Source organism: Bubalus bubalis, chromosome 3, assembly GCF_019923935.1.
Source record: "Bubalus bubalis isolate 160015118507 breed Murrah chromosome 3, NDDB_SH_1, whole genome shotgun sequence".
NCBI lineage: Eukaryota > Metazoa > Chordata > Mammalia > Artiodactyla > Bovidae > Bubalus > Bubalus bubalis.
In genome coordinates this window covers 38,432,621-38,446,519 of record NC_059159.1, presented here as the reverse complement: position 1 = coordinate 38,446,519, position 13,899 = coordinate 38,432,621, and the positions used below count along the sequence as shown (strand labels likewise).

Genomic DNA, 13,899 nt, shown 5'->3' with positions numbered 1-13,899 from the left:
CCTTGTAGCTCAGCTGGTAAAGAATCCGCCTGCAAAGTTGGAGACCTGGGTTCGATCCCTGGGTTGGGAAGATCCCCTGGAGAAGGAAAAGGCTACCCACTCCGGTATTCTGGCCTGGAGAATTCCATCAACTGTATAGTCCATGGGGTTGCAAAGAGTCGGACATGACTGAGTGACTTTCACTTTCACATCCCACCTCCTCCACCAGCTTTCCTTCAACAGCAGCCTTCCCTCCTTCTGAACTCTCCCAGAATAATGTGCACCGCTCATCTGTAACTCAGCAGAGACACTTCTATCCTGGAATACACCCTGCATGAGCAGGGCCCGTCTCCTGCCACAGGTGTAAACGCTTCTGGGACAGGGGCTGTATTTTACACAGCCAGGCGATATGCACACTAACAGCACTCAGCCGCTTACTACTGTCAACCTGCTTTGCCTCAGCACCTGTGAGTTGAGAGGATTCAAGAATTTCTGAAGTGTGCTTGTGTGTATTTTACTTCTTGTAAACAGCATGATTCAGAGGGCAAAATCATTTCCTGAAAACTCAACTGGATGGACATTCACTGGTGCTGAGAGTTTATCAAGTGTCTACACCCAGTGAGGTGGAAGGTGGAAGCCTGTCAGGTAACAGAGCTCTGGAGTCCGTCACTCCGCTGGGGAAGTGAGGTCATGTTTGCCAACAAGACAGAGAACACCGCGGGGCAGCGCTGTCGCTGTACAGCGGGAGGCTAAAAACGACAAGATCACAGGAGACGGAAGCGCCGCTCCCCTGCGGGGACGGCGCCCTCAGGCCGTGAACTTTACCCAGGAAGCAAGTCTTGCAGAGATCCATGTCGCTGCACTGCAGACAACGGTAGCGATGCCAGGGGGCGATCTCATCACACCCGTCACAGGAGATGTCCACATTTAACAGGTCACAATAGCGAGCGATAAACATGTGCATCTATAAGGTGGAATAAAACATAATCAACCAACAGACTTTTAATGTGGCCACTATTCATTCATCAATCCATCCTTCAACAGCTACTTAAAACACTCCAGGCATTGTACTAGGTGCTAGGATTGGGAGACTAAGGAGCTCAGTGTCTAGCTGGGAATTCCCTCAAACAGATGACAGCATACAGTATGATGTACGGACAGCCAAATTCAGGAGGCTTAGAGAGCACATGGAGGTTTCTCAAAAAGAATTAACTACTCAGGTGAGACCTGAGGGGCAATCTCCATCAGCTGGGTGGAGATGAAGGTGATGCGCATGCGGGATAAAAGCAATAGGAAGTTCTATGGGAGACCACAAAAGAATCAAGCCAGGGGCTTGTGCACCTGGAAATAATTCCGAACGTAGAGCACACTATGGAGCAGGGCTAACCGGATACAGTTAGAAAGGTTAAACTGCAAGAGGCTGGGATGGAAGAGTAGCATGATCAGATCTGAGTGTTCTGAAAGCTGCTCTGGTCACTGAGTGAGAATGGATCAGAGTGGGCAAGACTGGAGCCACGGAGACTGACCTTGACAGAGGCTGTTAGAGCAACCCCCTGACTGCTGATAAGGGCCGGACTGGACAGAAAGTGAGACAGAGAAAGGGGGGCAGATCTGAGCGGTATTAGGAGGCACAGGTGAGGAACCTTCGGGGCTGACTGGTCATGGGGGCCAGCGAAAGTGAAGGGTCAAGAACAACATCCAGATTTCTGGCTTGGGTACTTGGCTGGACACAGTCGGGTTCAGATACAGGAAATACTGCAAGAGAAGCATTGTTTGCTGGCACTTTAGGAGAAAAATTTTCTGGGGAAAGACTAAGGGCCCCGTGTCATAAGCAAACAGTTTTACTGCAAGGTCCCTACAGGACGGTTTATCTTTACGGCTTGGAAATAAGGGACATAAATCACTGAGTCAGCATATAGCAGTAGAACACAGCAAATATGCCAAGCCACCTTAGGACTAAAGAATGGCTCCCAATAAGATATTAACATACAAGAGAGAAAAATCACAAAGGCCAAGTTGGTGTGCTCGATCCAAGAACCACAGAGAAGCTACATGAGCTAGGTAACTGGCACATAGTAGGCACACAAGCTAAAAAATGCATGCATCTGAGGCAGCAGACACCTGACGTAGTGTGGTAGTGACAGATAAAACCCCAGTGCGGAGACGGACGTGGCAGGCTGGCTGAGCCTGATGGTGTGTGGGAATCAGGCAGCTGATCCTGCGCACATACGCGGCTTCCACGGTCACCAGGCGGCCTTCTGACTGAAACGTGCCTTCCCATGTTGCCTGCCTACAGGAAAAGTATGTACCAGGACACCAGAGTCCAGGGCCTTCAGTAATTCTGTTTCTCACTGTAAATTAATAAACTGGCACCTGATTATTTTACTTCAGCCTCATGAGCCAATTTCCTGTGAATCTAGTTCTAGGGGAGGGAGCCACTGCCTGAGTGTGGTCAAGCCAGGATTTAGGAACTTCGGGTCAAAAGACCAGGCTCAGTGACAGCCACTCATTAGGGGACTGACTGCCCCCTGGAGCCCTCTCAGGAGAGAGCCTGCTGGCACGCCCCGATGCAGACTTTCATCTCCAAACTCCTAGCAAATCACTTCAGATTACCCTCGTTGAGAGATCTTACTTTCCTCTGCTTCTCTGGATCTTCCTGGGCTATTTTTTCATACCAGGCCTCAAACATGCCATCCTGACACTCATCCATCCATTCTGAATTCTGCTTGGCATCAGCAAGCTCATCTTCTTCACTCCATTGGCTGAAAAAAGGACATAAACAGAGAAAAGCATGCCTCTGCCAATAATCAAGGCAAGTGCAGGTTAGCAGACTCTGTCCTACTGGTCTAGCACCCGAGGCTCTTAGAGACTTCTGAGGGCAAGAGGGCAATCTGGTTTCAAAGCCCCAGAGTTTGCCAAATGTTTGATAGATACATACCAATAAAAAAGGGGGGAGGCCCTTCCAGAGCCTACTACAATGGGTGAGGAATTGGAGCTTGAAAGGTTGTACCTACATGGCAAAAGCCCACTCAACAACCATTTGTGGTGGACCTATGATGTGCCAGGCACCAAAAAACTGGTCTAAACTGGACATGCTCAGCACACCTGAGTGGCAGCAGCATGAGAAGGGAGTCGGGAGACCCCAGGGCCTCGGCTCTCTCGCGGGCTGCTGTAAGACCTGGACACGGCACTCAGCCCTGGTCCTCAGTTTCCTCATGTTTAACAAATAATCTCAGGGATTCCTCTTGGATGCAAAAGTATAGATTTCCATAATTTCAGTCAATAGCTTGTTTCAGCAACTGGAATTTTAAATACAAAAGTATTTGCGTATTTGCTCAACAGCAAATGCAAAGCATCTATCAACTGACATAGACACATCCGGTCGTTGACATGTTCCAACTAACTGATTCTGGGGCTACTCACACTGAGCTTTGGGCCAGGGGCTGTGGGAACTGGTGGGGAAGGTGCAGTCCTGGCTCTCAAGGACTGGCTCATGGAGCGGCAGGTGAAACTTGAAACATGGAGCAGACTGATAGCTTAAAGCTGACCACCCACCCCTTCCTCTTATTGCGGGTCCCCTCCCTTTGCCAAGCGCGCCCTCTGACAGCAAGGCAATGGCTGAGGTTTGGTAAATGAGGAGATCATTTATATTCTGTCTCCTTTTTCCTACTTCTGAGAGAGGGAATATATCTCTTCTGAGAGAGGGAAAATAGGTGTTGACTCAGATCGTTCATTTCCTCCTAACTCTCTCTCCTCTTGCTCTTCTCCCCTTTCTCCTCTTTCTACAGACATGTGTGATTAATGTGTAAGTGGACCTGAGTGAGGTGGAAAGACGTTCATTAGATGTGGAAAGGAGGAACTTCTGCGGTGGTCCAGTGGTTAAGAATTCGCCTGCCAAAGCAGGGGACGCAGGATCGATCCCTGGTTGCAAAACTAAGATCCCACAACCCACAGGGCGACTAAGCCCACAAGCTGAAACCAGAGACGCCCGTGTGCCACAATGACAGATCCTGCCTGCTTCAAAGGAGATCCCGTGTGCTGCAACTAAGACCCGATACAGTCAAATACATATTTTAAAAAATAATAATAATATAAAAGAATAAGTGGAAAGGAAAAAAAAAAAAACCTTTGTTACTATTTTTTCCCCTTATACCTTAAGCTCTTACAATGTACAAGAGGTTATAGTGGCTGGAAATCACACACACAGAACAAAAAAACTATAGCAAAGGATTCTTCAATTCAACAAGCTCTATGAGGATCTCCACAAACAAGAAGGATCCTCATGCTGAGTTCACAGCACCACTGCTACCAACTCATACACACCACTGCGCCCCAGACACCACGCTGAATGCTGAGGAGAACGCAGTCATTCTTCACAGCAATCCTCTAAGGGATATACTGTTATCACCTCCAGTTCTAAAGATGAGGAAACTGAGGTACAAAGGAGTTTAAAAAGTTGTCTGAGGTCATCCAGTGAGGACGTGGCAATGCCAGGATACCCCCCAGAGAGCCTGGCTCCAGGCCTGAGCTCTAAAGCCCTGTGCTGTTTGCTACGACCCCTGAACTTCAGAGCTCCTGAAGAAACTGCAGACTGGAGATTGTGTCCTTACCTGATCACACTGTCATGGGCACTTATGTTTTCCTGTGACATTTTCATGAGGAGATCTGGTAACTGAATGTCAACAAAGAAGGTGAGATCACTGGGTTCCCAGCCCATGTCCAAAAGGTGCAGCAGGGCCGTCTGGATGCAGGACAGGGCAGGCAGCAAGGACCTGAAGAGGCCATGAAGATGAAAGTTACCAAAGCTGCCCATCACCCACGGGGATGACAGAAACAGTGGGAGTCAGAGACGGGGTATGTCTGTCAGTGGAAAGCGGAAGGGAACCCCAGACTGCTGGTTTGGGTTCCTTACGCTATCTTTTCAAATTTCTCAGACTCCATACAAACCCTCTTCAAAGAACATCTTAAGCAAATGAGTTCTGAAAGCATCAAGTAGCAAGGTTTCTACCCTGCCAGGAATACCACATGAGACATTTTACAGGAAAGGACTGAGTAACACTGCTCAGCTGTGATCAACGGCAAGATCAGGGCCAGCCACAACGAGCCCGGGTCATGCCGCTCAGGCGCAGAGAAGAACCATTTGATTTAAGGTTTATGTCTACACCACTTACTATGGAGGAGACTGGGGAATGGTTTTCAAGTTTTTAAAACTGAGATAACGGGTTACAGATTCTTAGATGAACCAAGACCCATCTGCTTTAAAAAAACTGCATATACCATAGAGAGAAAAGGCTAGGAGAAAATATACTGATAAGTTAACAGTAGCAACTAGCTCTAGATAGCAAGATTAGGGGTTATTTTTATTTTACTCTCTGTGCTTTTCTGTATTTTTAACATTAGACATGCATTTCTTTAAAAGTCAGAAAAAACGGGAATTATTTTTCTCTAGAAATCACATTAAACTCTCTCATACCTGTCATTTTTGCTATTGAATCCTTTGACTGCTTTGACCAAAAAGAGAACAAACTGATAGTAAGTGTCTCGAATTTCTTTGTGTAGATCTGCACCACAGCCTTCCAGGTGTCCAAAATAACTAGAAACAGAAGACATGACCAGTCATTTAGTGGCCAAAACATTTACTTAATAATCATTATTCCTTACATGAAAAGAGCGAAGAAGCAGCAAGCTAACAAAGTGGTGGAGAAACTAAAGTAAATGTAACAACTGCAGAAAGTAAGCAGACAAAACAGCCATGACTCATCTGCTTGTGTCAAGAAGGACACCCACCAGGAGTATGGAGATGACTATTCTTAATCTTTCCTTATTAATATAAAAACCACCCTTCCCACCACTACCAGAGTCCCTGGTACTATGTGAAGTATTCTTTACAGATTTAATCCTCTCCTCTTATCTCCATTTTCCTGACATATTTACTTGGGGTGAAAGAAGCAGTTCAGGGCTTTCCAGGTGACTCAGTGGTAAAGAACCTGCCTGCCAAAGCAGGAGACATGGGTTCGGTCCCTCGCACTTTGGACTTACTTGGTAAACTCTTTCTGGCAGGTGAGGAGTTCTAACAGGAAAAGGATGTAAGGCGGGTGGAAGCAGTGAGGCTGCCCGAGGGACTCGGTACAACACTGGATGATCCTCAGCACCTCGAGGATGCTCCAGGCTTGGGCCTTCCTCAAGGAGAGAACCTTTACAACACTGGAGACAGAACTCAAGTCAGGAACACACAGAAAACTCGCAAGCTGGGGCAGAAAGAAAACAGACCCCTGCCCAGAGTTCTGAGGCCATATTAGTAAAAAGGAAATACTATTGTGAGGTATCTTGTTTGCTACTTTTAGTCATTATTCAGCAACATTACAAATCACCTCACTGTTTGGAAGCCCAGTGACTCACGTTAAACAATTAATTAATTAAAAAGGAACTTTGCCTCTGTGGTAAACAGGACTAACTTCAGACAGGAAATTAAAACATGCAACACTTCCAGATGTGTGGGCTCACTGACAAGTAATGTTGTCAGAAAACATCAAATCCAAAATTTTTCCCAGGGTTAAAATAAGACAGATTTATTTTGGCAGCTACCAAATGTTTCTTTTTTTTAATCCAAATAGTACCTTACTGAGATATAATTTACATATACCATAATGTACAAATCTCAAGTGAAAAAAATACTTTTTTTTTTTTTTTAAAAAAAAGCTTTTTTCTTGAAGATTCTAAGACAAATCTTGGTCTGTCCTCCAAGTAGTATTTGCTCATTTTTACGAATAACATGAACTTCGAGTCTTTGATGAGACTGGATACCTGCAGGTGAAAAGAGAAGGTGCTCACCTCTCGTGGGAGAGTGACTGATCTTTAATGAAGTCCATGAGGTCCTTCAGCACGGGGTACTTCTCTTTCACCGTGGGCGCCGGTCTGGCCTCCTCCATCGAGCGGAAGGAGAGCAGCCGGAGTCGCCCCCGGGTGAAGGGAGGCCGCCGGGTGGGAGTGGAAGGTGACGAGGGCTCCTCTGCTGGGACGGAGGACACTTCCAAGGCAGGAGCGCCACTGCTGGGGGGCAGCGTGGGCTGCACGTCCGGGCCGGGGCTCCGGTCTCCCGCAGTAGGGGGCGCTGCTTCGGTGGGCGACGCCGAAGCTTGGAAATGCTCTACCACTACAGAGCTTGTCCTCTGGCGCTTGTCCAGTGGCTGCAGGTGATCTGTGTCATCCACGGCCACCGACCTGTCACAGCTTTCTTTTGAACCTCCACCCGTGGGCAAAAATTTCAATAGTAGAAGACTCTTCTGATAACACTCTTTCGCTGAACGTGAAAAAGGCAAGAAGGAGAATGAAAAAAAAAAAAGTCCAAATGAAACTTGTTGCCTACTTTGGAACTGAAAATAATCTACTTAAAGTCTACAATTTAGGACAGGAAATACCTTCAATACTGGGATGTACACATCTACCGAGAGAAGAGAATCATATTTTCTCTCATTATACACATAAAAATCTAACACTATCAGCACACTTAAAGTTTTATTGTGCACATTTTCACACATATTAATATAATATAGACAGAATAGTATAAGGAGTCCTCCATGTACCCCTCACCCAGATTTAACAGCTATCAATCCAAGGACAGTCTTCCCCAATACTATCACCCCCGCCCCCCCACCCCCAACCCGCAACAACCCCCTGGGTTATTTCCACGCAGATCCCAGACATCACATTATTTCCTCTGCAAAATCTTCAGTGTATTTCACTAAAAAGAGTTTTAAGTAATAACATTACCAAGAAACACACACTTTTTGAAAAATATAATGAGCTGTATGTAGCTCAAAAAGCACTTGGTGCCTCCTAAGAGAGGTATTTTTAAAAAAGGCTCCATGTGGATCATACTAATGAACAACCAGGCTTCCCTGGTGGCTCAGATGGTAAGGAATCTGCCTGCAATGAAGGAGCCCCCAGTTCAATCCCTGGGTTGGGAAGACCCCCTGCAGAAGAGAATGGCGACCCACTCCAGTATTCTCACCTGGAGAATTCCATGGACAGAGGAATCTGGTGGGCTACAGTCCATGGGGTCTCAAAGAGCTGGACACAACTGAGTGACTAATGCACACACACAATGAACAATTAACAACTGGCACTTCCCTATTTGTGACACGTTCTTAGAAAAGACCTTTAGTGCCTGTGTTACCTTCTCTAGGTAAACACAGCTTCAACGAAACTAACCCAGAAGATGGGTCGCTGGTTTCCTACGAAATGGGAACAGAAGGCCCAGAGATGGATGACAGCTGGAGCCTGCACTCACCCAGGCTCTCGGGGTTAGCCTCAGCAGCTTCTGGCCCACGCTGTTCTTCTGCCTCACTCCCCAGGTTCATCAGGGACTTCTGCTTCATCTCTAACTGGGGGAGGGTTTGAGCCACATTGTTACGTTGTCCCGACAGGGCAGGAAGAGCAGCCAGAGCAAACTATTAACACTTCAAAAGCACACAGTGTTGAGATCCCAGAGAACTTTATAGCCCTATGGTGAGGACACAGGACCGAACTGCTTTCATTTGTCCTAGAAATAATCCAGAATTTGAAGCTGCTTAAAGGTCTATCTGCAAAACTACCTCCTTTTCAACTATGTGTTATATGGGAGGGATTTGTGACCACAATCCTATTCTTTAAAAAGAATTCTAGAACGCTGGAGACGGAGGGGCCCTTACCTAAAGCTGACCTACTAATAAAGAAGTGAGGTCTTGGTTAGGACTAGCCTTTAGGACACTGTGTTTCCACTGTAAGCGGCATGGGTTCGATCCCTGGTTGGGGAACTAAGATCCCACAGGCTGTGTGGTGTGGCCAAAATCCACAATCCAGTTTGCAGCAGAGGTTGAACTAAAACTTGATCTCTATCCTGCTCTGAAGGTGAGGCTGCCTCTAAGTGAGGCTAAGACTGCTGGGCAGAGAATGGTGCTTCTAGTACCAGCACAGGCAATGGTCACTGTGTGCCACGGTGCTGACAGCCCAGGCAGAAGACCAATGATGTATGGAGGCCAGGCTCTTAAGAGAGAAGGCTGGCATCTTGTCCAGTCATTGGCAGTCTGTCCTGTGCTGAACCAGGAGCACAGTCTACAATATGCTTTGTCCCAAATGCCAAACCCTTTTCACTTTGGCTGTCTGTGGGAGTTAACTTTTCAGACACACTTTCTTTAACTGCGGGAGGAGAAGGGGGCAACAGAGGATGAGATGGTTGGATGATATCACTGACTCAACGAACATGAGTTTGAGCAAAATCCGTGAGAGAGTTAAGGACAGGGAAGCCTAGCAGGCTGCAGTCCATGGGATCACAGAGAGTTGGACATGACTGAACAACTGAACAACTGCCTTGGTTTCTCTGTCAATACACTGTCAGTACACTGATTCTCTTCCCACCATTCTGATGATGATATCTTTAAATTTCTTTTGAGAGATCCTGTTCATCCGGGTCTCCACCTATCTATCTAGTCTATACTGAGCACCAACTACGTTCTCATCATCGGGGACTTTGTCCAAGGCTGTCTGTTCCTAGAAAAATGCAACTATTTTTTTTTAAACTATTACCAATGATTTGAAGTCATTCTTACCTCTGCCTTGAGATGTATATTCTTTCATATGTATTAAATTTTCCAGCTAGATATCTTAGATAACCTAGGTGTCCTCATACTTAACGTGTCCCAAACTGAACTTAGCTCCCCACTCCCAGATCCAAGACCATTCTTCCTACTCTGGTTAATACTTTTCCCACTCACCAAGTCACCCCCACCAGGAACACGAGAACAGTCCTAAATTCTATCTGCCTTTTCACCATACCCATCAATCACACAGTCTAATTATCTGACCTCCCAAGTAGCAGAAGCCATCCTCATTTAATTATCACAACTAGTCTCCTGCATTCAAGCTTTTTCTTTTCTTTTTTTATTTCTTGGCCTCACAGCATGTGGGACCCTAGTCCCCCAACCAGGGATAGAACCCATGCCCCTTGCAATGGAAGCACGGAGTCTAACCCGCTGGACAGGGAAGTCCCCTCTTGCTTTCAATCTTATTATCCATCCTCTACTCATTTTAATAGAGAAGTCAATGGCACCCGACTCCAGTACTTTTGCCTAGAAAATCCCATGGATGGAGAAGCCTGGTAGGCTGCAGTCCATGGGGTCGCTAGAGTCGGACACGACTGAGTGACTTCACTTTCACTTTTCACTTTCATGCATTGGAGAAGGAAATGGCAACCCACTCCAATGTTCTTGCCTGGAGAATCCCAGGGATGGGGAAGCCTGGTGGTCTGCCGTCTATGGGGTCGCACAGAGTTGGACACGACTGAAGTGACTTAGCAGCAGCAGCAGCGGCATTCATTTTAAGATTGCTTTCTCAATTACTATACAATATTTAATTAAGATGGTTATAAATATATATAAATAATACTACCTACTCATCTCCACACCTAAGAAATAAAAGAATTCTCCTTTACTTGTTGTTAATCATTTCCATGCATGTGTGTAATTTTACTATGTATTTATGTACAAGACAGAGAGATCTGGCTAATGTTTAAGTTTTATTTGAGGAATACCATACCTACGCCTTCTACAGCTTGCTATGTTTTGCTCATCGTCACGCCTGCGAGCACCGTCCATGCTAATAACGGCAGCTCTACTCTACTTACTTTCACTGTAGCATAGGACAATACGGTAATACAATACCCCTACGAATGGATGTCTTGCTCTCCCAAGTTCATTGCTGTCACAAAGAATGCTGCAGAATCACCTTTCCAAAATGCAGAAGGCCCTCTCCTTTGAGAAAGGCCTCCTCTCTGCCAAAAACCATCATTGGTTGCCCAGAATCTAATGCAGTGCTTTTTCTCCTAGTCTACCAGGTTAGGTTCCACCAAGCAGCCTTTGGGGTACAGAAGAAGGCAAGTAAGGGGGGCTCAACTGACTCCTGTGTACTCTGACAATCTAACTTCACCAAATTATGATTTCAAGGGTCCTAAATTATTTTTTATCCTTTATCCATTTGCATCACTGAACTTTAGTTCTGAAAAACATTCCTAAAGTTATATTCTTGAGAAGAGAGCTCCTTACCTTAGTTCAAAGATATGGTAGAAAAACTCAAAATATATAAAAATCACAAAAGAACATCTTACCATCCATATTCGAATCCCATCAGCCAAGGAATACACCTGTGCAAACTCCTCACTCAAGGCTGTCTTGCCCCCGCTGTTTACTGGGGAAAGGAGAGGTTACATTCAGTTAACACAATTCACTACTGCAACATTAAGCCCAAAGTCACTTCCCAATCTCTGCACAGGAAACCTCTTCCCCTGACACTTGCACATTGTCTGTGGTAAGAGAGGACTGGGGGGAAAACCATCAGTAAACTACAAACACCTGTAATGGGTTCCTATGTTACTTCAAACTGTTTTTCAAATGAACAGCATCTGAAATGGATATACTATTAAGGTAAAATATAAAAAATAGTAAAAGCAAAATAAAAATTATTAACATGATAAAAATTCAGGGTATATATTAAGTGAAAAAGGTCGGTTATGAAACAGTATATACAAAATTATATTATTTAAAAAGAGTATACAGGACTTCCCTGGTGGTGCAGTGGGTAAGAATCTGTCTGCCAAATCAGGGGACACGGGTGTGATCCCTGGTCTGGGAAGGTTCCACATGGTGTGGAGCAACTAAGCCTGAGCCCATGCTCCAGAGCCTGTAAGCCACAACTATTGAGCCCATGTGCTGCAACTACTGAAGACCATGAGCCCTGGAACCTGTGGCTCCACAAAAAGAAAAGCCACGGCAACGAGAAACCCTTGCACCACAACTAAGAGCAGTCCCTAACGGCCACAACTAGAGAAAGCCTGCATGAAGCAACGAAGATCCAGCGCAGACAAACAGAATAAAATAAATAATTTCAAAAATAAAATAAAACATACAGAGCATATATGGTAAAAACATGGTATGTACATATACGTATATATACATATAACTAAAAAGCCAGGTAGATACATAGAAAAATGACCAAAGAAAAATGTTCTTGAAGTGGTGAAATTACAGTTGATAATTACTTTAAGCTTTTCTGTACTTTGTAAGTTTCTACATAAATAGGTATTATTTTTATAATTAGAAAGAAAATTTTTTAAGTTTTTTTTTTTTTGGTAATGAATCCTATGAAGCCTGTCCCTTCTTTTATCTTGAAAGCAAAGGAGGGACTTCCCTGGTGGTCCAGTGGCTAAGACTCCACGTTCCCAGTGCAGGGAGCCCAGGTTTGAGCCCTGGTTGGGGAACTAGATTACACACACTGCAACTAAGAGTGAGCACATTGCAACTGAAGATCCTGCATGCTGCAACTAAGACCTGGCACAGCCAAATAAATAAATATTAAAACAAACAAACAGCAAAGGATACTATACGAGAACAGGGTGACACTCTGTTGACCCAAAGTTGATGCAATGAATTTTCTGAATACCTAGAATGTGCCAGGCTCTACTTCAGGTACTGGGAACGCGATGCTGGGAAAAACAAACATGGCCCCTGCCCTCAAACAGCTTAGTCTAGTTGAAAAATTCCCATCCATTTCTAACCCAAAAGGGTGACAAGTTTTTAGGCAAAGATAAGTTAGCAGACAAGGACCACTCTCAAAGTAGATCAGTCTTGAAGCATCCACAGATAGTCCCTCAGAGGCCTGGACAGAAAGGACTGGGACCAATTGTGCCTCCTTCACAGCAACTGTGGCTGGTATTCTAGAAACAACTTGCACACAGTGAAATAGTTCTTGTTCCCACACTTGATTTGTGTATCTCAACAGCAGATATGAACATGATTGGAAAAAGAGCTGGGGGACCTCTCCCCCAGCCAGAAACCTTCTGTATCTCAGCTTTTTACTCACAAGGCTTTTATCCTTTCACTGACAGCTTGCACAGGTAACAAAGATTGTCAAGTTCTCTTACTACAATTTGACTATGAAAACATATACTGAATTTTTTTTTCCCAAAACCATGATGATGTCAGTTCACCCCCATCCCATAGCAAAGATAACGCTCTTCCGTGTGACAGCTGTTTCCTGAAGTCACTCATGCTTCAGTGTAATTTTATTTATTTGAGCAGCTTCTTAAAGGAAATATTAAGGTTTGAGCGAGTAATTGAGATGTTTTAGACCTCCGGAAATAAACTCTGCAATGTGAGACACAAAGAACTAAGCAATAAAGGTAGCAGTGCTAATAATATCCTTAGTAGTAATAATAATTGGAACAATAATCAATTAAGTACTTACTCTAAGGAAGGAAGCATTTGTTTTCTGATAATTTCACTGGCACCATGGAAAGAACAGACATCCTGCCAAAGTGCTTGGGACAGCCATACCCTGTCTTTACACTGGGTTTGAAATGTTTTTCCCCTGAAAGATTATGAGTAGGGAGAGACCCTCCCTCTTTGTGGTTCCTGTTAAGGCTCTAGTCTACACTTAATGTAAATACACAGAGAGGGTATCCCTAGGGGACGTGAGGGAAAAGAAATGGCAAGGAGTATGCTACTGACAAAGGAAGCTGAGCAGGGAATATGCTACCAAGAAGCTGCAAGTCTAAAGATAAGAGTTAATACCTGCACTTTCTTCCTTGGTTAGTACACATTCAATTATCAAAACATCTTTGGTTTTGATTGGAATTTCTTAACATGTTAGAGCTTATCAACTCTAGACTTTACAGATAAGGATACTCAGGTGCAGAAAGGTTATCTGATTAATCTGAAGCTGCACAACTTCTAGTTTGTGAGCTGGAACTACAACCCAAGTTAAGTTTTCTTTCCATTAAACTTCTCAGCAGTCTTCCATGAGAATTCCGGATAAAGATAAATTACCTGTTGATGAGGAAACCCAAGGCTACTTGCTATATATTGCAATCTGCTGACTATAAATTGGTCA

At 44.8% G+C, this 13,899-nt stretch overlaps 1 protein-coding gene across 4 annotated transcripts in view; it reads right to left on the bottom strand.

Moving 5' to 3' along the window:
- The window catches only part of ZZEF1 (zinc finger ZZ-type and EF-hand domain containing 1), a 94,979-nt gene that overhangs the window by 30,227 nt on the left and 50,853 nt on the right, over window positions 1–13,899 (bottom strand). For all 4 annotated transcript variants that reach the window (XM_025280819.3, XM_025280820.3, XM_025280822.3 and 1 more), the window contains 8 exons: window positions 11,120–11,199; window positions 8,270–8,363; window positions 6,811–7,279; window positions 6,019–6,183; window positions 5,453–5,572; window positions 4,590–4,751; window positions 2,612–2,741; window positions 805–943 (listed from right to left, as the gene is read on the bottom strand). In XM_025280819.3, the coding sequence (XP_025136604.3) occupies window positions 805–943; window positions 2,612–2,741; window positions 4,590–4,751; window positions 5,453–5,572; window positions 6,019–6,183; window positions 6,811–7,279; window positions 8,270–8,363; window positions 11,120–11,199 (1,359 nt within the window). The remainder of the gene's footprint in view (window positions 1–804; window positions 944–2,611; window positions 2,742–4,589; window positions 4,752–5,452; window positions 5,573–6,018; window positions 6,184–6,810; window positions 7,280–8,269; window positions 8,364–11,119; window positions 11,200–13,899) is intronic.